This window comes from Exophiala bonariae (assembly GCF_035927105.1).
Source record: "Exophiala bonariae strain CCFEE 5792 chromosome Unknown scaffold_1, whole genome shotgun sequence".
Lineage (NCBI taxonomy): Eukaryota > Fungi > Ascomycota > Eurotiomycetes > Chaetothyriales > Herpotrichiellaceae > Exophiala > Exophiala bonariae.
Genome location: NW_027042476.1, coordinates 847,479 through 872,965, shown reverse-complemented (window position 1 = coordinate 872,965; position 25,487 = coordinate 847,479). Strand labels below are relative to the sequence as shown.

General features: G+C 50.1%; 10 protein-coding genes across 10 annotated transcripts; 4 read left to right on the top strand and 6 right to left on the bottom strand.

The window, feature by feature from the left end:
• Nucleotides 1–161: 161 nt before the first annotated feature.
• LTR84_000310 (uncharacterized protein) lies at nt 162–1,639 on the bottom strand (the record flags this gene model as incomplete). Its single annotated transcript, XM_064843941.1, has 2 exons — nt 162–1,351; nt 1,414–1,639. The coding sequence occupies 2 exons, from the start codon at nt 1,637–1,639 to the stop codon at nt 162–164; spliced, it is 1,416 nt and encodes a 471-aa protein (XP_064711801.1).
• Nucleotides 1,640–2,222: 583 nt separating this feature from the next.
• On the bottom strand, nt 2,223–5,840 carry LTR84_000309 (uncharacterized protein; the record flags this gene model as incomplete). Its single annotated transcript, XM_064843940.1, has 2 exons — nt 2,223–5,708; nt 5,760–5,840. 2 exons carry the CDS (start codon nt 5,838–5,840, stop codon nt 2,223–2,225), a joined length of 3,567 nt encoding a protein of 1,188 aa, XP_064711800.1.
• A 402-nt stretch (nt 5,841–6,242) lies between these two features.
• LTR84_000308 (uncharacterized protein) lies at nt 6,243–7,287 on the top strand (the record flags this gene model as incomplete). The annotated part of the gene is made up of 2 exons (XM_064843939.1): nt 6,243–6,398; nt 6,454–7,287. The coding sequence occupies 2 exons, from the start codon at nt 6,243–6,245 to the stop codon at nt 7,285–7,287; spliced, it is 990 nt and encodes a 329-aa protein (XP_064711799.1).
• Nucleotides 7,288–7,894: 607 nt separating this feature from the next.
• LTR84_000307 (uncharacterized protein) lies at nt 7,895–9,013 on the bottom strand (the record flags this gene model as incomplete). The annotated part of the gene is made up of 1 exon (XM_064843938.1): nt 7,895–9,013. The coding sequence occupies one exon, from the start codon at nt 9,011–9,013 to the stop codon at nt 7,895–7,897; it is 1,119 nt and encodes a 372-aa protein (XP_064711798.1).
• Nucleotides 9,014–9,928: 915 nt separating this feature from the next.
• LTR84_000306 (uncharacterized protein) lies at nt 9,929–12,205 on the top strand (the record flags this gene model as incomplete). The annotated part of the gene is made up of 1 exon (XM_064843937.1): nt 9,929–12,205. One exon carries the CDS (start codon nt 9,929–9,931, stop codon nt 12,203–12,205), a length of 2,277 nt encoding a protein of 758 aa, XP_064711797.1.
• Nucleotides 12,206–12,781: 576 nt separating this feature from the next.
• On the bottom strand, nt 12,782–13,322 carry LTR84_000305 (uncharacterized protein; the record flags this gene model as incomplete). The annotated part of the gene is made up of 2 exons (XM_064843936.1): nt 12,782–13,225; nt 13,290–13,322. The coding sequence occupies 2 exons, from the start codon at nt 13,320–13,322 to the stop codon at nt 12,782–12,784; spliced, it is 477 nt and encodes a 158-aa protein (XP_064711796.1).
• Nucleotides 13,323–13,703: 381 nt separating this feature from the next.
• On the top strand, nt 13,704–16,397 carry LTR84_000304 (uncharacterized protein; the record flags this gene model as incomplete). Its single annotated transcript, XM_064843935.1, has 1 exon — nt 13,704–16,397. The coding sequence occupies one exon, from the start codon at nt 13,704–13,706 to the stop codon at nt 16,395–16,397; it is 2,694 nt and encodes an 897-aa protein (XP_064711795.1).
• Nucleotides 16,398–17,133: 736 nt separating this feature from the next.
• Nucleotides 17,134–17,965, bottom strand: LTR84_000303 (uncharacterized protein; the record flags this gene model as incomplete). Its single annotated transcript, XM_064843934.1, has 2 exons — nt 17,134–17,296; nt 17,352–17,965. The coding sequence occupies 2 exons, from the start codon at nt 17,963–17,965 to the stop codon at nt 17,134–17,136; spliced, it is 777 nt and encodes a 258-aa protein (XP_064711794.1).
• A 1,384-nt stretch (nt 17,966–19,349) lies between these two features.
• LTR84_000302 (uncharacterized protein) lies at nt 19,350–20,946 on the top strand (the record flags this gene model as incomplete). The annotated part of the gene is made up of 4 exons (XM_064843933.1): nt 19,350–19,367; nt 19,418–19,915; nt 19,966–20,103; nt 20,158–20,946. 4 exons carry the CDS (start codon nt 19,350–19,352, stop codon nt 20,944–20,946), a joined length of 1,443 nt encoding a protein of 480 aa, XP_064711793.1.
• A 2,317-nt stretch (nt 20,947–23,263) lies between these two features.
• On the bottom strand, nt 23,264–24,774 carry LTR84_000301 (uncharacterized protein; the record flags this gene model as incomplete). The annotated part of the gene is made up of 2 exons (XM_064843932.1): nt 23,264–24,015; nt 24,069–24,774. 2 exons carry the CDS (start codon nt 24,772–24,774, stop codon nt 23,264–23,266), a joined length of 1,458 nt encoding a protein of 485 aa, XP_064711792.1.
• Between the last annotated feature and the right edge of the window lie 713 nt (nt 24,775–25,487).

Here is a 25,487-nt window from a genome sequence, read left to right as displayed (position 1 = left end):
CGTGATTACATAATCCAGATATACATCAGGCCCAAGTTTTGATCGACCATTGTCTTGCGAAGAAAAGACCCATGCTTCATATGATGGGTATCCGTGAATCTAGTAGTCTTCTTCTCGTGATTATAAACCCAGCCGGCCAGAAAACATGTCCCCTTGTAATCTCACTTCCGTTCGTGAACCATTCTACCACCCACCCACACCCTCCGCACATTTCTATCATCACCATTCCACACCCACTTGGCGACCCGATTCTCCCAATCCTCCCAGCCAAAGATATCGACATCCGTATCGTCACCCTCTCCATCCTTTTTGACCTCACCCAGCACAACCTCCTGCACATCCCATAGCATTCCCTGTTCAAAACCACCCAACCGACCCTCCAAACCAACTACTTTTGCTCCACCAACGGTTCCCAGCCACAGTGCTTCTGTAATGCCAAGGTTGAACCGACTGTCGCCACCGTTGAGAAATCCCACATGACGACTGACCATGCAGGCGTTCCTGACTGCGTCTAAGATACTCGTGCTGTAGCCTCCACTGACGTCCGTGCCTAGCCCAACGTCAATACCCTCATCGAGCATTACCCGCACAGGACAGAATCCACTGCCCAGGGCACTGTTGCTGGCGGGACAATGGCTGACTTTTGCTTTTCGCTGTTTGATCACCTGCATCTCTTCACGGCTTATGTGTACCGCATGCGCAAGAATAGTCCGCGGCGTCAACAGCCCATGATGGTTATAGACATCAGTGTAGCTTTCTCGATCCGGGAAGAGCTCTTTGACCAGCTTGACTTCGTTCAGATTCTCTGAGATGTGCGTCTGTATTCGAAGATCTTCTTCCTTTGCCAAAGTCGCCAGCTGAGTTAATGTCTCAGGTAAACAACTCGGGGCGAACCGCGGTGTTACGATATGTGCCAACAGCTCGCCACTTGGATCCAGAGATTTGCAATATTCGATACTAGCTTTCGTGTTCGTTATTGACTCCTCGGTGCTTTCGTCACGGTAATAATCTGGGCACATTTCTGGCCGATCCATGCACACTCGCCCGATGTATGCTCTCTGACCTTTGTCGAAGGCAATGTCAGCCAGTAGATTCGTCGCTTCGACGTGGATGGTGGCGTAGTATGATGCAGTCGTTGTTCCATGTGCCAATGTCCGTGACACCACCCGGCTATATGCGGCTTTCGCTCGCGCCAGTGGATTCGGTGTCTCCGACGCGTTCTTGTACATGGGAGATTTGACGTTGCCGAAAGAAGATTCCAGTGGGAATGTGTAAGTTGTCAGCCAGTCCAGCAGCGTTGATTTTCCAAAAATCCCTGCATTCGGATATTGCGATGCATGAATGTGTGTATCTAAGGTGCAATGCCGTCAACGCTGTGAACGAGCATTGCTAAAAGCCAGATGGACGACTTACCAATGAAACCAGGGAAGAAAAATCCGTTATCATGGGCAGTAACGACCGGCGCCTCGATCCCGAACTTGCTGAGTGCATCGTTGGGTCCGTTGACAGTCCAATCCACCTTCTCAATGACTCCTCTGCCGTCTCTACTTGACACAAGCACAGCACCAGTCTGTATCAGTAGCTCATCGGGCTTCGGCGCCGATATGAAGCGTCCGAAGTAAATCGTCCTCGCCGCCATAATGATGTTGAGCTCAAGGGGTTTTGGCTAATGTTGCGATGACCAAAAGAGTAGAAACGACCATTCGCAAAGATAAATCCGCGGGGTATGTTATGAGGAGGAAACAAGCTCACCCGTTCTTCGTTCTAACAAAAAGACAGCAAACATCGCTACCAGTAATCTGAGATCAAAATGCTTGAGATGGATCTCTTATCAGAACACGAATAAAACAAACTTTGGAGGTCACACAGTCCAATCGGAGGTGGCCATTGGGGTGGATTGTTGCTGCAATTAGGGCATCGGCGGACGCCGCCTCTGCTGCAAGATCTTCGTGGAGGCGAGAGATGGCATTGCCTGGGTGACTTAGCAATTGTGGAGTCCTACAGCTTGTTCAATGTAACGAAGCAACCACCTCTGGAATGCGGATGTGTTTGAGCTTGCCAGATTAATTAATCGTTGTTGAAGTTGCTTACCGTTCCCATCTCCAAAACCAAGAAGTTGCAGTCCAGGGACAATACCTAATCTAGTCCGTCTTTATCAGAGCTCATGGCAGAAGAAAGTCGTGCAATAAAGTCAGCTTTGGCAAGTTCAACTGAACCCAACATTATTCGTCATCGTCGTCACTGCTATCGACTATAAATCCAGCCCTCATCTGGCGCCATCGCGCCACAGGCGTAATGTCCTTCCCAGCATCATTCTCATCTTCCGGATCTGAGTCATCCAGTAAATCCATTAACGATGCTGCTGGTAGGCTTCTACCCTGCGACACTGGTCTGAGTACACCGTCTATACTTTGCACCTTCTTACCCGTCGCTGAGATCTGGGAAGACATGGGCGTGCTTTCGTCTTCTTCTTCCGACTCTTCATCAGACGTCGATATCGGTCGAGGTTGTGAAGAGGCAGTATCATTAGGAGGATCGTCGAAACCACGCATGAGGAGATCGTCATCCTCATCGTCGAACCCAGTTGGTTGAGTCGCTGGCGCCGATTTTCTCTTCTTCTTCGATTTATCTGTGTCTTTCGTTGGTTTGTTGCCGCCTAACGTTATCTGCTTTTGGATGTAATCCTCTTGCTTTTGTCGCAATTGGTCCTCTTTCTCGAAGAAGAGGCGGTCTCTCTCCTCATCGGATTCGTCATCGCTGTCCCTGATATAGGCCTCACTTTTGATCTTTCGTCTTCTATCTCGAAGGGCAGCTTCTCTTGCGGCTCTCCTTCGGGCAGCTGCTTCCTCGTCCACCTCTTCACCTTCATTATCGTTGCCGCGCTTCCGCTTCCGCCGCTGTGCTTTCAGCTCATCTAGAACATTCTTCATTCTCTTCTTTCTTGGATTGTCAGGGAACATGAATTCCTCTTCACCCTCGGAATCATCCAAGAAACCGGCATGTTGTGGCTCCTCATCCTCGTCCGCGTCGCCGTTCTGGTTCTTGGCTTTGTTCCTGCTACGGCGGAGAAGGTCTTCTGGATCCTCATCTGGAACATCACTCTGCCAAGACGTTTGCTCGTACTGCTCGATCACGGACTTGAATATGGTAAGACTCTCCGACGATAAGCTGCCTGGTATAATCCATGGCGCTCCAAGAGCATCTTCTTCACCAAGTAATTCGAAGCCGACTAAAGTCATCAATAGTTTCAGCCGAGCATTTTTGAACATAGCCGTCCTGATATCGTCTGAGGTGGGCCAAACTGTAATATGGTTGGGCTGGCCGACTTCAATTTCTGGAGCTGCAGCCTCACCGTTTTGCTCGGCAGCCTCACGAGCAATGGCTCGGCGTGATTCTGCTTCGGCTTCCCAACCATGCCTCTCATCCGATCCTTTACCGAGCATGTTTTTCACCCAATGCACCAAGTTTCCCTTGTCATCCTTGAGTAGTATTGTAACAACAATGCCAATCTGTTCATTAATGTCTCTGCCTGGTGCTGGGCGAAGTTCGAGCTCAGCCGGAGTGCGAGTCGCAGCAATGGTCTGCTTCTCTTGTCCAAACTCAAGGTAGTACAAGGTGGAATTGATCTTGCTGAACAAAAGTTCAACGATTAACTCTGGCCTCTGCTCAATCTTCTTGAACATCTTTTTGAAAACTTGGCGAGTGAACTCTGACCATTCCTTGTAAAGCGGGTTCTTTGTGTCCATGCCCTCGGGACCATTGATCATCTTGTAGAAAAGTGCCACAATGTCAACTCGGTACAACAGCACTGCCAGGTCCTGCTTGAAGGCAACTCGATGGAAAAATCGATGCGCTCGCTTGAGTTGTTCGGATGATAAATCTCGATAGAACTTGAGCAAAGACACAAAAGTATCAACTGACGCTTGGGTCGAAAACTTCGCCGCAAAGCGATTAAAATCAAATTTGCGTTCTTTGGAGACTTGGACTACATCCGCAATGTCCTCGTTCTCGGACTCTTCATCCTCATCCTCTGCAGGTTTCTCTTCATTGGCTACTGCTTGTTTGGCGGCTTCCTGGCGTTTCTTTTTGGCTTTTCTCCGCGAGCGTATTTGTAAGTCGACATTTTCTTTCGAGTAACGCTCAAGCATGCGCAGAAAGACGTGGGATAGCTCGGTACAGGCATCGAGATAGCCGAAGCCTTGGTCTTTGTAGCCCTTTAGAATATTTGTTACCCTGTCATGTGTTGTTTCTTCGTAGAATATGCGGTTCTGGATGTTGTCTGCAATCTCCTGATCGTCTTCGAGAGAGCTCTGTGCCATTTCTTGGACAGTTAGTAAGATCTGAGTAAAGCATCGCATTGATGCATTCAGGTCCTGCCACTCTTTGTTATCCACTGAGACTTGCATAAATCGATTGAGCATGATGAACGTTTCTTGATTCAAAACGGCCGCCACGAGTGAGTAGCTTTCGTCTTCAAAATCGGAACGGACCTTGGTTGGCTTGAGCTCTTTCTTCTGCGTCTCCCTTCGTGCTCTTTCAGCTTCGAGGAACCAAGCTACCACGTAGAAGAATTGTCTGTAGTTGACATCAGTCAGGCGTTCGGCTTCCCGCTCAATGGCCTTGCGGAGATGGGTGAACAGTGGGTTGAAGCCGGAGTCAAGGAACTCTTCAACAAAATTTCTTAATTTCTCGGTGGCTGATACGGTGAGCCGAGTGGAGCGATCGAAGTCGTGGATAGTGTGATCGAGATCTCTACGTCTCTGCTGAGGCTTGTTCCACTTCTTGGATTTGTCCATATTGAAGAATGCTTTGTCGTCATCCTTGAGGTTGTCTTGGCCGGAAACTGCAACCATGTTCTGACCCTGTCGCTTCACCCAAAGCATAGTACCAAACCGCCCGTGTCGAGTTGATTCATTCTTCCTGGCTTCATGAGTCGTCGCAGCCTCGTTGGCAAGCGCTGCGCTCAACTCGGAAAAACCATGTCTTTTTGTCTGGTCCTCGGTCATCCATAACTTCTTTGGTTCGACGCCTTTAATCAGGTTGAAGATAATGTCCAGTACAATAACATCTTGTAGATTGAAGTCTTCGCCCATATTCGAGCTGATCGTGAGTAGCAGTGCAAAAACGTCTTGATCTCGGAAAGCGTCGATGGTCGCTGATCTCGATACTTCGGAATCCAGGCCCTGGCTTGGTAGATTAGGCACCTGTTGAATGATAGCAATGTTTCGAAAGAAGTACAGCATTAGCTTGAGAATGCCTTCCTCTCGGCTTGTTCTTGCATCTTTTGCTGCGGCAACTGCAGGTAAACCGATTCGTACCACCTGGCGCAGGATACTGCTCGTATCACATCCGAGTACGGCTGCCTTATAGAGCACCTGGGATTGCTGGAGGTAGGGGGTATGTCTGTGGTGGTTGAGTGTCATCTCTCCTCCAATTTCCAATGGCCATGTCAATGGCACGAGAACTTCCAGACAAGCAAGCGCAACTCTTGCTTTGACTCTGTTCTCTTTACCATCTTCAGGCCAGGACGCGAGAATGGGTACCAGATCTCCTCCCACCAGCTTCGCCTCCGCCAAACATCTCGCAACATCCAATCGATTGTTCTTCTCATCGTATAACTTTAACCATCTCTTCAGATCACGCAGACAAGCCAGTGCATCATCACCTAAGATGTAGCGTCCATTATCGTCGGTGCTGGAACCACCAAGCTAGAATCTGTCAGGGCGCTGGAAGAGTGGGAGACGGTGAGCATGGCTTACTGCGTTGACCAGGCTGTAGACATAGGCCCTGACTTCTGGATGAACAGTTTGGGACTTTTCGAAGGGATTGTTTCCTTCCATGTTGTATTGGATTTAATCGACCATTGTTGTTTAGTTGTAGTTGGCGATCTACACGAATTTCTTCAGAGTGTGAATTGCACGAGACTACAGTTCGATTTGGTGGTCGACGCGTCTGAAGCACTTTCACGCGTTGGGACGCGATTAGCCCCACCTTTTCACGTGATGCCACCCCAAGTCCGAAAACGCCCCGATTCTTTAAGTGAGGGACCGAGGCTTCCAATCTGGCGGTTATCTGCGGCGACATGATCCTAAGCTCGATCTGTGTAAAACCCGTCCAGCCCGTTGTGGTTTTCGTGGTCGCTCATTGGAAACCGATCATAAAATAGTTTACTTGTCTCGTTTCTGACCATTTCCACCGGATCTTCCACACTCTTATCAACCGTCGTTCCTACTCTCTTTCCCATGGCATCTCTGGCACGTCTGTCGCCCAGGATCATGGCGTCCTCTAAACCCAATGGTGCCTCGCAGAGGCTTGCAGCCATCTCTCGCCAATTTTCCTCGACGCCGGTAGTAGGTGCAGAGATCAAGAAGCTGGGTGTAATTGGCGCCGGGCAGATGGTAAGAGAATCAGGACCATAACTACGAACAAGATAGAAGTTAACCGATTGAACAGGGTCTCGGAATAGCCCTCGTAGCAGCACAGCGAGCACAAGTCCCCGTTACGTTAGTGGATACCTCGCAGCAGGCACTCGACAAAGGTCTCGCATTTGCAGACAAGCTCCTTGCGAAAGATGTCTCGAAACAAAAGATCACAGAGGAAATCGCCAAGTCCACAAGAGAACGATTGACGGGCACGACGAGGATGGAGGATCTCTCCGATGTCGACATGATTATCGAAGCCGTCCCCGAAATCCCTGCACTCAAAGAAAAGATATTCGCACAAATAGCTGAAATAGCACCCAAACATGCGATCCTGGCCACCAACACCTCGAGTATCAGCATCACCAAGATCGCCCGCGCGACGTCCAAAGACCCCACCGACACATCTGCATCCTCCCGGGTAGTTTCCACCCATTTCATGAACCCCGTTCCCATCCAGAAAGGCGTGGAGATCATTTCCGGTCTGCAGACTTCGCCCGAAACTCTCAAGGCCGCCGTGGCATTCTGCGAGAAAATGGGCAAGATCCCCTCCGTCTCAGCTGACGTTCCAGGCTTCCTGGCCAACCGAATCCTGATGCCGTACATCAACGAGGCCATCATCTGCTTGGAACAGGGTATCGGTACAAAGGAAGACATTGACAGCATCATGAAAAACGGAACCAATGTCCCCATGGGTCCATTGGTCTTGGCTGATTTTATTGGTCTCGACACATGCCTCTCCATCATGGAGACTCTCCACGCTGGTCTTGGAGACAGCAAGTATCGACCGGCTGTGCTCTTGAGACAATACGTTGATGCAGGCTGGCTAGGGAAGAAGAGCGGCAAAGGATTCTACGACTACAAGTGAGCAAGGTGTCGAGGAGACCAAACGTAAGAACACGGTTTGACGAAACTTCGAGCATCACCAAGCCTGTCTACCGGGCACGGAATAATTCCCGCCCGTTTGTACCAACCCACGTTGTTATGCAATTTGCTAATCCGTTGACTTACGACGGATGAAAACATATAGAAAGAGTTTGTCGGATATAAGTGTTCATAAAATTGAGCTCGGATATGGACCTCCTTTTCGGCCAGGAGATCGAGCAAAGGGTCGGTTTCGAATGCGCAGTCTTGACTCACTCTACATGAGCTACCGTAGCAGCACTTGCATGCCTAAAAGCATTCATAGAAGTTTTGCGACTATAGAAAACTATGGTTGAAACTCCGGATGCTTCGCACGGGAACGTGGAAAATATCATTAAAACTACCAACTCATACACTCATCTGGTTTCTATATATCTCACAGTGGGTTTTGGTGCTCGGTTGTTTTCATGACTCAGGTAGCCCAGGTTGGCTCCCAACATTTGACGCTTCTCCTGTGCCGACTTGGACTTGGTGTTGCTGGAGAATGTATATCACCTGACAGAACGCTCCCGGCATCTCAAGACTGTGGATCAAAAAAATCTCAGACGTCTTCAAGTGAACTTTCTCCTTGGAGCCTCAGGAAGACGTTGCTTCTTCACATCCTCAGCACCACTCAACTTCGCATTAAACTCATCAAGACGCCCCAGCGGCAGATCGAGGAAGAGATGTTTATTCTTCCATCGAACTTCACTCTCGATGAATTCCTTATCGCCCTCCCCGCCAGCCATTGGTGGCGGAGGTGGCTCTGTGATTTTCGTAATCAGATAGGCGGTGCTCGCTTCGGCGATGCCGTAGATCAAGACACCGAGAAGTGGAATTTTGACCATTACAGCGAAGGCGACGCTGAAGCCGAAGAGCACGCCGCTGCGGTCGAGGAACCAGATCTTCTTCTGTGCTTTGGTGAAGCGCACGCGGTGGAAATATGGCTCCAGCAGGCGCGACATCAGACTGCGGCTGGAGAAGTATGTCTGGAGGAATGAGACCATGTAGTGCTTTGGGAGGAGCAGACCACAGCCGAAGATTATGCCTGCCGGAACGGGTCCGACGGATTTGTTGAAGGTGTAGAAGCTGGCGGCAGGGAGTACTAGCGGTCCGACCACGGGGAGAAATGTGAGGACGTAGACACCCAGAGAGATGGCGGCGCGTCGACCATATTTTGCTGCGAAGAGCAGGACTCCGTCAAGAAGGGAGCGCTTTTCCTTCTTCTCCTTCTCGCCGTGTGTTGAATACATCTTGAGTGTCGGATAGTACATGGCTCGTAGTGTAGTAGGGTCTTCGGACTGGTGCTTTTGAATATACGTCCGATCGACCCATGCGAGGCTGTCCATGAACAGATTGTCCAGTGTCGGTGTTACGGAGGACATGACCATCATGAGGAAAAACGGAGCCTGAAGCACGGATTTGGAAATGAAATCTAGCCCGCCCACCAATTTGTCGTCCCAGGTCTCATGGTCGAGATTGACGAAGACGGATATCAGGAGGAGTAAGAATTTGACCAGGTAGATCGGGATGTTGATGATGATTCGAATGGCTAGTCCTGCGCACACGGCGATGGCAGCTTGTTGATAGTGGGATGTCGTGAACAGATCCGGGTTTTGTAGGGCTCGATGAGCACCCACGAAGGTTAGTTGAGCCCCGCGAAGGATGGCATTGGGGTCGAAGTTCGACATCTTGACAAGCTGGGTGGCACCGTGTGCGAAGATTCGCACTTTGCGAGCAGCAGATGTCCTAGTCGAGCTCGGCGAGTCTTTGATTGTATTCCGAATTCCACCTATATCTCAAATTGGTGGTAAGATCAAACGAAGGGTGTCCGAGTGGTTACGTGGACATGAACGAAAGGCTGGAGACGTGGGAGTTGATAGTGACGTCATTGGTGGTGAAAATGATCTTTACGCGGACCGTAAGGCTGTGATGTGTACTTCAATGGGTGGGATTAAACAGGGAAGAACAGGAAAGTGGAATTATTCTAATTCAATACTATATTTAGACCCTTCTTCCTCGTTAAATTTCAATCTGCTAGGAAGGAAAGAGAAGGGTATACGATTTCCTTTTCGACAAAAACACACGTCACGTGAGCTGTATAATCAAGTCTCTAACTGAAATCTACAGTCAGAGTCGTGTGGTTAGATGCTGCCAGAGAACTCGGAGTAGATAACCAATCTACCATGGCAATTGCTCCCTCTGCCATGAGTGATACAGTATTCCTAGTAGACTAGAGGTACCTACCTAGGCACTGAAATGGAGGCGGACGTCAATGCCAAGACTGGTTGTCATGGCATGCGCTTTTCTTGTTGTGGCTCCAAAGTCGCTCCTGCCTGTTTACGAAGTACTATGGCGAACTCCATCTTTAGTGGTGGCTTTCCGGACCACTGCACTGCGCTTCCCTCAACACCAAATCAGCTGCACTTGCCGCCAACACTCCACAACCATCCGCATTCGTAAACTAACTGGCGCCAACAACCATCAACCGTGACTCGCTCCAGAATTCAAACCCAACGCATCTCACTTGAATGTTTACACCTTCGATTGGCTTGTTCAAGTCATAGAATGCCTTGTGGTGCTACTTAGATCTCTGAAGATGCAGCATGGCTTACCCCCCATCTTCCTACGGCGACCGTCCCCCACTTCAAGGCTATCGAAGATCCTTCACTCTTCCAACACGCGCTCTATCTGTTCATGAAAGGGCCGGCCTCGAGACCGCGGACGCCGATTCGAATCTCCTCTTCTCCCACCCTTCAGCTCGTGTAATACAGTTCTCTCCTCCAACCGATTCCATCCCGGCGAAGAGCAAAGAAACCCTCCCCGATGCAGATTACCCTGTTGATGCTGTCGAAACCTTACCATGGCGCTCCCGTACCGAAAACTTACTGTCCACCGGTCAGTTGATGATCGAAAAGGTCCGAGGTTCTACCTACTTCTTAAAGTCTGCCGACCAGAAAGTCATGCACGCCATCATGCGTAACTCTCAATGTTGGTGCGTCGATGGTGAATCCAGGTTTGTCCTACGCATTGGCCAGTTCCGATACTACAGGATTGAGTTACCAACAGAGACGGAAGATGACAAGAAGAAGATTGAAGACCTAAAACAGGCTTGGCCCAAGGTACTTCGCTACGAGAGGACTCCCTGCCCTTTCAAAAGAGCTTTCCATGTCGACCTTCCGGATGATGCCATTACCCCAAGACGGAAAGGTACTTGGAAGAGGAAACAACCGCCACAAGCAGCCACCCCTAACACTGATCCGCTGCCTTTAAGAAGGTCAAAGACGACACGTGCTTGGAGTCTACAGGGTGAAGATTCTGGAACCCCTCTTCAGCGATATGGACGGCGAGGTTCGGACTATGGATTCGACACAAGTCGCAGTTCATCCCCGAGGCCCCCCTTAGCAGGAGATGGCTACCGCTCTACTACCCCTTCTAGCCTTGCTTCTAGTGAGGATCCTGGAGATCATGCGCACGCAGACACTTCAAGTGAAGATGGTGTGAGCAACGATGCGCCACAAGATGAGCAAACCAGTCAAGACCATTTACGGGCTGCCGACTCCGACTCTGAGCGAGCACATCCTTCGGACGGCTCGATTCATCTTCCCCCATCAGACGGCGCTCTGTCGGATAATGCATCCGCACTTGAATCCGCCTCAGATCTCGATGCGAAGTCTATTCGTGAGCCTGATGTTGAAGAGAAAAATTTGGTGACGGAGAATGCATCCATCTCGGCTGGAATCGAACACACAGATCCTGATGCTCCAACTTTGAAAGAATCAGAACCAATTGTAAATACTTCCGAGGAGACGGAGAACCTCCAACAGGAAACCGATGAGATGAACCAAGTGGATTCTCTTCCCAACGAGGATGCCACAGAAGAACATGTTGAAATCCCAGAGGTCAAAGTAATAGAAGACCTGGCGCACAATGTTGAAGATCCCAGCCCAGAGCTTGATGTCGATAACACCGAGCGTTTACCTGAAGAGGAAATCAAAAGCGCAGATCTATATACCGGATCAATTACTCATGTAATTCCTGGCGTTGGCGAGCCAGTCTTGGAGAGCAAGCCAGACCCAGTCGAGAAGATTGAGGACGACACTGAAAGTTTGACAGAAGATACCAGCTTAAGTCGTGTATCCAGCGTGGCATCGTTCCACACCACACATTCTTTGACCGAACAGTCACTGGCAACCCACGTGGATACTTTCGATTCTGAGAAAACACCTCACGCCGAGAGGTTTGATCCGTTTTCAACACGATCTCGAGGACATCAGAGGGGACTGTCCGAAATGACAATCACCGCTTCGACTGTGGATTCGTATCTCGATCCCCAGGCTGATTTGCGACCATCCACTCGGGATTCGACAGATAATCCGGCAACGCCAGCTCTCGCTAGATCCACAGTATCGGATTCGTCCTGGCCAGATATTCAAACACCATCTTTGCCGCTAAGGGATGAAGGGCTCAGAAGACGACTGAAGACCCAGCGATCTTTTTCCCCGCTACCACCATCCACAACTCTCTACTCCCCTGGCTCCCCTACCCACGGAAATCATTTCACAGCAGAAATCCTCCAGAAGGCCTGTAACGTGGCTTTGGTGAAGCCCATGGAGGCTGTGGTATTATTGGTCCATATCCTGGCACGGATTGCAGGTGGTGCCACATTCAACGATCTTCTCAGTGGCAATCTTTTCCGACCACCTCAACAACATCGCCGAAGATCTAGCTTCCCTGATCAACGGAGCCCTTCGCGCGATGATACGGACGATGAGGATGACTTTGGGGTGCCTCTTCGTGGACGGACCCGCAGTGTTGGATCCAAGGCGAACGCAGCTTCAACACGGGACACCGACACTGACTCCATGTTTGATCTCGATTAAACGGACGAAGCCCTATTTCGGATGTGATATTCGGGGGGGGTTGTATTTAAGCAAGGCGTTTGGGATTGATACCAGATAGTGGATGGATTTTGTGATATCAGAGTAACACCATGCCAAGAGCTGGACCTATGATTTGACTTTGATACCAGCTATGACAGCAACCTCTATACAGACGAACAGAACAGAATATGATTCATCCTTTCTGTTGAGCTGAAGATGCAGCTTTAAGTTCTTGGACCTCTTCATGCCACCAGTCAAAGTGCGAGTGCTTGTCGAGAAATGACTTGATCAATCGGTATGATAAGATCTTCTGGAAGCTCTCGAAGCATGTAGCCAACCCTTCAACAGCGGGGCATTTGAGCAAGGCCACAATGCTTCCAATCATATGATCCCGCATCCCTCTTTGTGTAGATGGCATGCGTAGAGCAGGCATAGACAGAATAGTATGTCGTGATCCACAAACATCGTGGTCTTTCGACGTTTCTTGCAGCCCATTCAATCACTTGATCACCATCCAGCAGCACCACATTGAATCCAATAGGTTCAACACTCCCATCGAGGCCTTGACCGTCCCTCTCACCCAGTAGCCTTCCCGACACCAGCCCCACCCTTCCCCTTCTTCTTCGCCTTCGCCTTGACCTTCGCCTTCTTCTTATCCCGCTTCCTCAAACCTTCCATCCCCTTCTTGCACACCTCCGCATATCGGGCAAAGAATGCATCCAACTCCACTGCATCCACCACTGTCGCAAGCTTCACTTTCGGCCGCCCATCGGGTTTCCCTTGCGTTGCTGCGACTTTCGATCGGGATTTGTTGCCGGCGCTGGGCTTTGAGACTGGTGCTCGGTGGTCTTTCGACAGGCCGTTCGTCACGCGGATCAGGATTTGACTTGATGTGGGCGAGTCGGTGTCTACTGCGGCGTCTGTGGGCTGTGCGCCTGGGGCGGGCTTTTGTGTGAGGTATATTGAGCCATGTGCTGTGTTGTGAGTTTCGGCGAGGAGTGTCGTCAGCCGGGTTAAGAACTGTATAGGGTGGGTGTGGTTAGTCTATGACCACTGTGGACGTTTTGGAAGGCAGTGATCTTACCTCGTCATTGCTGAGCCGTTCTTGCTGTGACATATTGGAGGGTCTGCATTCGTTGGTGCGGACGGTCCTGAATCACTGGTGGAACTTTAACAGTGAGTTGAGAAGTCACTGCGTTGTCGTTAGGGTATTTACTCGTCGATGTGAAGAGGCATGGGGAGAGCCAATATTCGGCACGTTTGGTGGGGGAATTTGGTTGTCGCTAGCTGAGCTAAAGGCTAAGAGCCACCAAGCCAATCAAATCAGATTCTATCATCCTAGCCCCTGAACTAGACTACTAAGTGGTCTTATCTCCGAAAATTCAAATTAACTCCAATGCAGTCCAAAACTTTTTTGTCTTCGCCGCATCGTAGACCCCAGCAACATACATTCCCCTCGGACCATCCAACCAAGCGGCGCCGCAGAAGCGCAAACTCGATGTCACGCAACGCTCAAAAGCAGCGGAAAGGTATCAAACTACCATTCACTCTACGGCAGGAACTAGGCATCGAGGAACATGGGCGACAGCATCACGGTGGGCGGCAAACCCGAGGAGCGCATGGAGCAGTGAGAGGGCGCAAAGAGCAGCGCAAGGTGGAGAGACAAGAGAAGAGAGGAATCGGGAGAGGGCCAAGACATCTCTCGAGGCAGGCGGCCGACGTGGAGGACGACGACGAGGACGAAGATGGTGGGGATTTTGATCAGAGCGACGAGTCCTCTGATCACGGACATTCTGTCAAGAAGCAGCCAGCTGCAACAGCATCAAAGCGAGACTCTCAACCGCAACCGCAACCCAAGTCAATCCTAGAACAAGCGAAAGCAAGACCAGAAGAAACGACATCACACACAGACTCTTCGCCGTCGAGTTCCCGCTCCTCATCCCCCGCCTTGGTCCTGGACTCTTCCTCAAAGGCCTTCAAAGATCGAGCGGCGCAGGATGATGCAGAGATATCAACGTTGGAGAAGAGACTGGGACTGAAAAAGAGGAAGAGATCTGCCGTGGACGATGGATTGGACGATATCCTTGGTGGCCTGGATAGCGATGAAGAGGATGGTGCGCCAGCGAGGAAAAGTGAGGCGCGGGAATGGTTGGAAAGGAAGAGGAGGAAGGCTATGGACCTGGATGTTGAAGATGAGAATGAGGAAGATGTGGAAAGCACCAGTGACCAGAGCGATGAGTTTGACCTCGAAGATGGGAATGACGACGAGGAAGATTTTGATGCTTCGGATCTTGATGCTGAGAATGATCCCAATGATGACGAGGAAGATTTCGAAGGTTTCGAGGCTGAAGACGAGCCCACGCCTCCGCCTATAAAGAAAATACGGGAGAACCCGTATGTGGCTCCTGTCACAGCGGACACAGTAACCACGACGAAATATGTGCCTCCCTCGCTGAGGAAAGCCCAAGCATCCGAGAGTCAATCCCTGGAACGACTAAAACGGCAGATTCAGGGTCACCTCAACAAGTTATCCGAAGCAAATCTGATATCGATACTGGGCGAGGTTGAGAAAGTCTATCAGTCAAATCCCAGACAAGATGTCACCACCGTGCTTATCGACTTGCTACTTACTCTTTTCTGCAATAAGTCGTCTTTGCAGAACACCTTTGTCATTCTCCATGCTGCTTTTGCAGCAGCTATATACAAAGTTATCGGAGTTGACTTCGGAGCCGATCTTCTTTCCCAGACCATTGACCGCTTTGAGCAATATCATACAGCCGACTCTCAGGGCAAAGAATCACTAAACCTCATCAGTCTTCTTTCCAACCTTTTCACCTTCCACGTCGTTTCTAGCGCCATTATCTTCGACTATGTTCGCATCCTTTTGTCCAAACTCACTGAAAACAACACCGAGCTCCTTCTGAGATTGATTCGGGACTGTGGGCCACAGCTTCGTCAAGATGACCCTTCTTCAATGAAGTCAATTGTTCAGCTTATGCAGAAGGAATCCGCTAGAATGACAACCCAGGGTGAACATATGTCGGTTCGTACGAAATTCATGATTGAGACGATCACAGACCTCAAGAACAATAAAATGAAGGCAGCCACCAGCAATTCCGGGTTATCGAGCGAACACATCACACAGATGCGAAAGACCCTGGGTTCTCTCAACAACCGACCCTCTTTACGCGCCAATGAACCACTTCGTGTAAGTCGAGACGATATCAAGAACAGTGACCGAAAGGGTAAATGGTGGCTTGTAGGCGCAAGCTGGAAAGGCAATCTTGATGCCACTCCGGCCACTAATCGCCATCTCGACGAAGACGACCTGGCAGCCGCTTTGCCCGACAACCACGAAAATGAGGATCCTGATCAAATAGACCTATCTGAACTCGCCCGTGTGTATGGAATGAACACCTCTGTACGCCGATCGATCTTCATCACACTTCTCTCCTCCCTCGATTCCGTTGACGCCCATACCCGCTTACTCAAATTGCGCTTGAAACGCTCTCAAGAGCACGAAATCCCCCATGTCCTCTTACGCTGTGCCGCTGGCGAAGACCCCTACAATCCCTACTACGCCCTTGTCGCGAAACGCCTGTGCATGCAAACGAGGATGAAAAAGGCCTTCCAATTTGCATTATGGGGATGGCTGCGAACCCGGCTAGGTGAGAAAATGGACGCTGAAGGCGAAGAAAGTGATGACGAGGAAGACAGCCTAGCCATCAACGACCCAGTCAAAATGAGCGAGATCGCCAATCTGTCACGCCTCTTCGCGAACTTGATCCTCGATGGCTCCCAATCCCTTGGCATCCTCAAAGTCCTTGACCTAGCATATGTCAAGGAGCGCACAAGCATGTTCGTCGAACTCCTGCTAGTCCTGATTTTCACGGAAGCTCATACAAATGCGAGGAAACACTCCACCACGACCTCTGCTCCCCATGCGAGTCTTCTTCCGGAAACAACGATCAGCCGCACCTTCGAACGTGGAGCCGTAGAGACACCTCAGATCGTGAAGAGATTGCAGTTCTTCATCAAGCGGAACGTGAAGGACTCCGACCTCGTGGAGAAGCGGGATCGCGAGGCTGTGAAGAAGGGGTGTCGTGCTGCCCTCAAGGTGTTGAAGCGGGCCGCGACGGCCGGTTCGGGTGGACCTGTTCCGGATCTCGATGGTGAGAATGACTTGGATTGAGCTAGGCAGTTTGAGATGACGATTTACGAGCTTTATGATCGGTTGCTTTACAATAGGCTGCTTGGGGAACGGCATTTTGTCTATGTAGATACCAGAATACGGTTAGGTCCAACTAATGAGAGTCCCCTGTTTTGTGGAGTTTGCTACATATACATGCTCTAGTCAGTCAAGCTCTATCTGCCTCGTCGTCTGTGATCATATCATCCATTCTTGTCTCTCACAGATTCTATGGTGAGTACAAGTGTGCGGCAAATTACTAGCCTGTCGTTGCTGTCGATTCTCAGGTCTACTTTCGCGTACCTGAGGTTCATCCCTAGCCTAGTCTTGCGTATCGATGGGTCTCGTATATCTTGCTGTTGACCCATCAAGCGAGCGCGGGAAGTGGTTTGACGGCAGAAAGACCGCCTGGGTCGCTCGCATCGATGGCTTGCTGTCTCATTCGGCAGATGAGAGGGCACAGGTGCTTGGTGGGATCGGCGAACTTTGCACAATTGAACGACTGCCAATCTGGACACCCCGCCGTGTTCAGCCTCGCGACTGTTGCGCAAATATCATTGGGTTCAAGCGGCTCGCAAGGTAAAATCCATGGGTACTTGCGACACTGCAAGCCGTGCGTAAAAACCCCGCTCAACAGCCTCATTGCCCGCGACGAAAGTCATAGAAATTGGTGTTTTAGAAGATATCACAGTGTTCAAGGTGCAGGAGAGGTCTTGGTCTCTTTCCCATTGAGATCTTCTTAGATGGCGATTCCGCAATCAATGACGATGTTCTGTCCCGTGATCGATTTGCTGAGGACCAGTGTCTTGATTTGCTCGGCCACGTCCTCGGGCGTAGCAGTCGACTTCAACGCCGATTTTTCAGTTGTCGCTTTGACTTTTGATTCCGGGAATTGATTGCCCCTGAAACCTTGTGAGTATGGAGATTCAAGAAAGATAGTGGACGCAGCAAACTCACCATTCAGTCATCATAAGACCAGGACTGACACTATTGCACCTTATACTCTTCCCACAGATGATGGCCAAACCCTTCATAAGATGGATCTCTGCCGCCTTCGTGACAGAGTACGGCAACGAACTGCCACTCGGCCGCACACCTGCAAGACTCGCGACGGTAACGAACGAACCCCCACCCTCGGATTTCTCCAAATACGGCTTCGCCGCATAGAGCAACCACAGATGACTCTTGACATTCACACTGAAGCACTTGTCCCAGTCGTCATCGTTGACCTGCTGCTCCAGATCGAAGAAATTCGTCAGCCGCGTCCAGCCCGCGTTGGAGACGACGACATCCAGCCGGCCGAACTTCTCGACCGTCTCAGACACAAGGCGCTGGATCTCGGACTTCTGCTGTACGTCTGCTTGGATGGCGTGGAAGCGGGGTTGTGAGGCGTCGTTCTCGCTTGTCGCGTATGTGGCTGGGATTTTGGATGCTTCTTCGATTACTTGCTCGGCCTTTTCGCGACGTGAGTGGTAGTTCACCACAACGCGGAAGTGTGATGCCAGGGCTTTCACGGCGGCGGCACCGAGGCCGGCGCTGGACGCGGTGACGAGGGCGACTCTGGCGGACATGTTCTGCTGCTTTACTTCCTAATTTGTAAAAACGAAAGTAAAAGCCCTCAGCGATTGGTTCTTCGGCCTGCTTCCTGGTGGAAAGTCAAACTGTCGTTGTACGTAGATCAGATTTCTTCGGATTGATTTCGTAGTGAACAGGGAGAAGAGTTAGGGCACTTCAAGAAGGATATATTGACTGAGCTGATTTCTGAAAGAAGTCCCTATCAATGGTTTTATAACGACGTCAATATTTTGCACGCGGGGTACTCCCGACATGGGAGAGTTCAAGGATGCTTCCCGTCGCGGGGCTGAAATTCCGTCACAGCACGATTTTAGCGGAACCCTTCCGTTGAGCTGGAAGGGACGAACCTCATCTCCTCCAGAACGAGCAGGAGAGGGCAAGAGTGAGAAAGATTGAAGAGTATTTCAATTCTCGTGGCGCCCCATAGTATCAAGCTTCAATCATAGTGCATCATGTCTAATGGCCAACCCGGGATCGTACCTTATGCCATGGAACTTGGTTGTTTGACATGCAGTGCCAGTGGGCGGCCCCCACAAGACGAGGCTGTCCCTTCGTTCCGCGCAAGGCTGTGGAGAGGACGAGTCATGAAATTTTCAGCCCAGCTTTACTCTGCGTCGTGTCAAAACCTGTGAGCCCAGGGACTTCATCCACGGTTTCACGCGGCTTATGAATGAAAGTCGATACCTCTCAAGTCGCCATCATGTGGCTCACAACGAATAATGAGAATTTTTCGATGCCCAGATTGATCTTCCTCGTGCGCTACTCTTCAGAATCCGAGCGAGTATGGACCAGTAGGTGACTGGCGCTTTGAGTATGGATTTGCTGAGCTTGCTAAACTCGTTCACAGAGGGTAGGCTTTGTTTAACTTATTTCAAAAGCCGGCCCTCCTCCCAATCTTAATCACAGCCACGTTTACACTCGACAGCCTATCGCCAAGTCGTACTCAACTAGTTCAAGTACGACACAGGCCAGGGATCCATCCATCCCACCAAAGGCTTTGTGGCAGCCTTGCGCCTCGGCCAAGGTGTAGGCGCAGGCAAACTAGACCCTTAAAGCAATTAGTCAGCTTGCCTCCTTGATGATTTAGTCCCAAAAGGATGTATATGCGCCGCTGGAGCCCCAAGCTTGTCAGGCCTTACGGCCCCACTTGACGATGCGATAGAGACGACCTGCTTCCCGACGGCCAATCTTTCCTGGGCGATCATCTGTCCCAGGCAGCGCTGTGAATAGATGATATCTTTCTTTCACAAGTACCTTCTAATGACACCATGATTGATCTAAGCGTCGTGCATCGGAGTGGTCGACGGCTCTCGCTGATAGAGGCAAAACCCGCCGCTGAGGATGCCAGGAGTTCCATCTGGGAAAGGTTGCAACTCTTGCATGAGTTCTAAGAAGAAGGTACGACTCTCCAGATCTGTTTATGTGAAACATTGCTAATCCTGTCATAGTGCGATCAACTCAAGCCTGTATGCTCGAGATGCATTCGATTACGGCTCCCGTGCACTGGAGCTGGTGTTCAGAGATTCAAATTCAAGCAAGTCGTCATTGGAGAGCCACAGACAACAGTAGAGTCGAAACATTTCCAGCCGAGAAAGGGCGTGATCGCTTCTGGGGCAATCATCCGGGATCCAAATAGTGCGACGACCGCTTTGGCCAATGCTTTGATTGAAAAGCTCCAGGTGAGGGATCCTCGGTATGATCTCTGCTGGGCCTACGGCGGGCTTCTCAATGAACTCCCCAGACGGTTGGGTACCAATGCTGCTCTCGATGCTTCGGTCTCGGCTATGGTAACCATCGTCTCACACCTCGGAGATAAACCCAGGTCACCAGAAGTATTCTCTGCATATGGGAAGGCGTTGGTGTCGCTCAAAACATGCCTGCATGACCCGATTGCTGTGCAATCTTCTAGTACTCTCTGTGCCATATACCTCATTTGGATTTGCCAGGTTTGAAGACCCCGTTTCTTGATGAGTGGTGTTTACTAAGATCGCCCTAGGCTTGGGTCAGTAATGATGAAGATATGGTATTTACTGGACATTCATCGGGAATAATAAAATTGCTCAGTCGAGTATCTCAGAGGAAGTCTGTGGATGAATTTGATCACATGGTGCACATGACCATAGCAGCACCCGTGGTAAGCATTTCTGCATGTTGTGCACAGTCCAATCTTGTTGATTCCTAGTCGTAGATTTTTGAACGCCTTGTGGATCCGACTATTCAGCTGAATTCCTGGCTGCTGAAGCTCTTGATCGCTACAGAAACGCCGGTCATCCCCGATGACGACGATGGGGAAGGCATTGGTGACTTACCAAATCAGCCTCGTCGATCTCAGGTTGGGCTAATCTTTTCTTCCGTACTGGCCATTGCCGATTTCATGCGCTATGACCCCACCAAGATCGATGAAATTGCCCATCTTCATCGAGACATGCAGAGAACGTGCGTCAAATTGCGAGAGAAGATGTATGAGACTCTCGATGGCTCTGATGAGAAAACCTTCCTCGATCTGCCAAAACATCCGAGAATGGAGGTGACAGTAAAACGGTTACATGACTTCTACCAGAAGATATATGGACTCTTCCTAAGTTTGGAGGTGATGCTCAACGCTATTCTTCAAGCGTATCATCCTGAAGATGCCACGCTTCAATCGCGGAACTTTGAGATCTGTCAAGAAATCGTCTGGTTGTCTTATGCTGCACAGGGGTTAAAACCCCTGGGCGCCGGCATGATACCGGTTTGTCTGACGTCGGCCTGGGCTGCAACATCAGATTTCAGTTCCAGAGTTCTCCTTGAAAAAACTTGGTCTGAATGTTGGGCAGGAGTCTTTAACCTTGGACTGAAAACTTGTGGGAGACAGTCTGCTGAGATCTATGAACGGCTTCGTCGTGATATTTGGAATGCAAATGCGCGGTCGACTTCCCCTGTGACTTCCCTGGAGATAGAAAGGGCTACAAAAGAGGAAGTCAGCCCTCAAGATTGATTGTTGCCCGTACTAACGACACTCACTATTTACAACGCCAACGCCTGAAACACCCAGAGCATAAAAGAGGGGGATTCTCTTGCGGCGCTTGAGGGCTTCCGAAAAATGATGCCTGGGTGCCTACCTGGACTAGAATGCTGTACTGTCAGACCCTATCGTGGTACAGTTGTCTGCTTGTATGGTATTTAGCGGGCTATGGCCCATTGTTGTAAGGACATAGGGAGTTAGTATTCGAGCACCTATGGGCGCCATCGTGGTGCCAGGGGCGGGATGGAGCACCCTAAATCCCATTGTGAGCCCGAGCCCCTCTCAAGGCCGAGGGCCTCAGCCAGCGCCAAAGGCCGAGGCGGCTCCCCTGGCATGACGTTGGCAAGCTTACATTCGCAACTCAAGTTAACCCAATCCACTCTTTTCGTACATTCATCAGGAGTTATATTGTACCTCCCACAACCATGGAGCATAAGAACTCAACACGCCGCAAAGGTCGTCCACCCAAGTTCCGCGGCTCTGATTGTCATACATGCATTGAGCAGCGGCGTAAATGTGATGGAGCTCGGCCCTGCTGCCAAAATTGTCAAAACTTAGGGATTGTCTGTGGCGGTTTCACAATTCAGCTGTCTTGGGTACCTGGATTCTCAACATATAGAAAACCCACCAGGCGATCCATAGCGCGCAGATCTCTTCGCGATTTGTCTTCCGAACCGATCGGCGCACGACAGCTGGTGTTCATCGAAGAGTATCCCTCGAGAGCTGCGATCCAGCATTGTTCAGTCTCAAGGGAACTCGCAGTATATCACCACTCCAAATTTCACATTCCTGCAAGCGTTTTGTACAACGGAAAGATTGAACAGTTTGAATCTCTTTTTGACAGATGTAGGTCTAGTGGGAAAAACGACCGGCTTGGGACTCTCTACTAACAAGACCGAGATAACGACGAGTTCTGTGTAATACCATTGACTCTGAACTTGCCCTTGAATCCGTTTCGCTGTCGCAAAAGCGCATTTCAAGGAGCCGAATATCTCCTGCATGCTGTTCTTGCTCTTTCCTGTCACCATACCGAGATTTCATCCTTGGCAAATGGTGGAGGCCAGCTCTCGGAAACAGTTCTTAACCACAGTCGGACCGCGCTACAACTATTTCAGAGGGCCCTAAAGAACAACAGCCTTGTTCAGGCAAGTACTTACTTGCTTGACACAATAATCATTCTTTTTTCATTGGATGTGAGCTACTGCTTTCGTGGCATTCAGAAATATGCTAAGAAACTCACTCAAGGAAGCAGACTCCCTCTTTGGCAATTGGACGACACATCTAGCCGGGGCATACAATATTCTAGAGCTTTCTGGAGGTATTATGACATGGACCCAGAATCCCAGAACAGTGGTACAGGTTGCACTACTCATCTGGTGCGTTCTGGATTAATATGAGATTCACAGACTTACATCTGGTAAGACACTGACAACACATACAGGTGGGATGCTGTGGTAGCATTGGTCAACAGAACCCCTTGCGTCTTCCCATACGAATATTTTGAGTCAGTCCTAACCTCTGGCAACAGCCGAATGTGGACATTTTTCGGCTTATGTGGTTGCCCGCAAAGTCTTGTTGTTCCGCTACTCCAATTGGCGCACTTAGCATCAGAAAAGCATAAATTGGCGTCGATGCATGGGAGTGTCTTCGATGATGGCCCAATCTTAGGTATCGAGCAGACACTCGAATCATGGCACCATCATCCTTCAGAAAAAGGCCACGAGGACGAAGAAAGCATACATCAAGATGTGGATCGCATGCACTGCTCTGAGGCGTGGCGGAATGGACTTCTCCTCTACATCTACCGTGTTTTTAGGTGGAAGTCTACTGAATACCCTCCAAGGAAGATAATGACCCACGCCAGGGCTATTTTAGACCATACTTGCTCCTGTCGAGATGATCAGTTTCTTGCGAGGCAAGCTCTTCTACCTCTGTTCTTCGCTGGATGCGAAATGACAGATCCGTTTGCCAGGACGAAGATCAAGACATTATGTTTGTCGTGGAACGAACGGACTCGATATCACATGTTCGGCGCAATGGTTCCACTATTGGAAGAGATCTGGGCATCACAAGACCTCGATGGTCTCAGCAACGTCTGGTGGGGACAGATTGTAGATCGAAGAGTTTCAGCTAGATCCCAGGACTCGCTCCAAGTAAGCATTTGTTTTGGCTGAGCAATAGGACCACGATATAAAGGTGGCACAGACATACACGCGGATAGCCAGAACATCGTGGGTAACAATATCAATTACAACACAAACATTCCTTACGATTCACTTTATCTAGGACTCTATCTCTTTGCCGCCTTGAGACCTGCAACAACCTCAGCAGCCCCTCGCTCCCCAGCACGAACTGCTCCCTCCATGTACCCTTTCCATTCGATGGCAGTTTCCGTGCCTATGAAATGTACGTTCCCGAATGACCTTCGCAGTGCATTTCCAAGACGTGGCCAGATACCACCAGGGGCAGGCATAGGGCAAGGCACGCCCTCAATGAAGGGCTCATTAGCCCATGCTTTCTCGATCGTCTGGATTGTGCTATAAACCTTCTCTCCATGCTCGGCACCCATCATTGAGGCTAGTTGGTCTTTGATTGCGTTCACCCTGCGGGATTTAGGCAGACGCGACCACTTGAGTGCATACTGACCGCCAATGAGACATGAGATAGCGTACATCTTGTCCTTATCCGATGACACGTCTCGAGAAAACACGACGGGTCCCGACAAATCGACAAACGAGCCATTGAAGCCCGCATCTCGCCACCAAGGACTCGAGTATAACAAGAGACACTTACAGTACGGCCCGAGGTATACGGAGTCCACATACTCTTGCTTGTCCGATGGCAAAGAAGGTGAGAATCTGATGTGCCGGTATAAAGGGGTGGGAATAGAGACTAGGACTTTGCGTGCCCGAAAGGACTCTCCAGACAGGGTTTCGACCAGAGTTCCAGTGTTCGTCTGAGTAATGCCGTTGACTGGACGACTTAGATACACGCTTCCAAGGGCAAGGTTTTCTGCTAGTCGCTGAGAAATGGTTTGATTCCCTATGGTTCACATGATCAGCCCCGATGCTCAGCTAGGAAGTAATGGATGATACCATGTCTGTTGGTCATATACTGAGCACCTGCAGGTCCATCGCTCAGAAGACTTTCAACTCCACCAGCGCTCTTCACGAAGTCCAACCAATATACCAGTCCGATATCATCAGGGTCTGTTCCCGTCAAGTCATGGATCCAAGCCGTCCACAACCGCCGGGCGAAGCCATCCCCAACTTTGCGTCGAAAATATTCTCCGAGCGGAATATCTTCGACGTGACCATTTGCGACAGAGTCATGAAGGTCAATAGACTGGCAATCCACATCCATATCAGCAGCAATCTTCTCAAACATCCGTCTTTCCACCTCATCCACAGCCGGCAGACCAGGCCATTGAGTCTTGAACGAAGGATCTTGAGCACTCATGCGAAAGACTTCGTGCCCAGCCATCTTCTGGACGATCGGCTCGCACCCAAACTTCCTGAATAGCGCATACATTTTATAGTGTGTGGTGTCATTGATCCAGGCCGCTCCAAGATCAACCACTCCACGGCCGTTCTCGACCGTGGTCGAGAGTGTCTTGCCACCCACACGATCCTTTGCTTCGAGCACGACGCACGAAAACCCGGCGTCCTGCACATCCGTTGCCGCTTGGAGGCCGCTCAATCCGGCGCCCACCACCACCACATCTACATCTTGGACATTCGGATCGTGCCGAGGAGCTGCAAATGCTGGCTTGTCCGTGGAGAATATACTCTGGCTCGCCATAATCCTACTTCACTTTCTCTCTGCTGAAAGGGTTGAGATCGACGAAGGAAAATCCCATTGTAAAGGGGGAGCGTCTTGCAATGTTTAAATACTATGTAAACTCCCAGACCCGATGTCTCAGAACATGCTATGAGAGAACAACCACCAGACCCGGCGAACGTCACCAGCATCCACGACCTCGCCTTGCCAAATCGACCATTCAACAACCCAGAAGAGGCAAGTAAATGAAACAGGCAAAACGTCCGACGTGCCTGTCCTTTCATTGACCCACCCTACCCCATCGAACTCTCAGGTGCAGAATTATATTACCCACTCGGGTTAGCAGAGGAAGTTTTTCGGGTTATGTGGCCCACGTCTACGCACATCTGTCGCACACCAACCTGAGAAAGTAGCTAGCATATCCACTGAAAGTACGAGTAGGTCCATTCCAACTTCGCTATCCAATGAAACGAGACATAGGGCCCTCCAGGTTCAGCACATCTAAGAGGATAGGAAAGCACTAGACCTATCGGAGTAATCATCCCAATTAGGAAGTATAATGTCCGAACGAAGTAATGATTTGCTCCGTTGCTACAAGTCTCGTTGGTGATTCCTGAAAAGCATGAGCGAAAACTTGACGCATAATATCAAAAAAAATCCGGCCTGGCTAGTGGAATCTATCAACATCATGCAACAAAATTGGCGAAAACCTAAAGACAATCTGTAACCTCGTA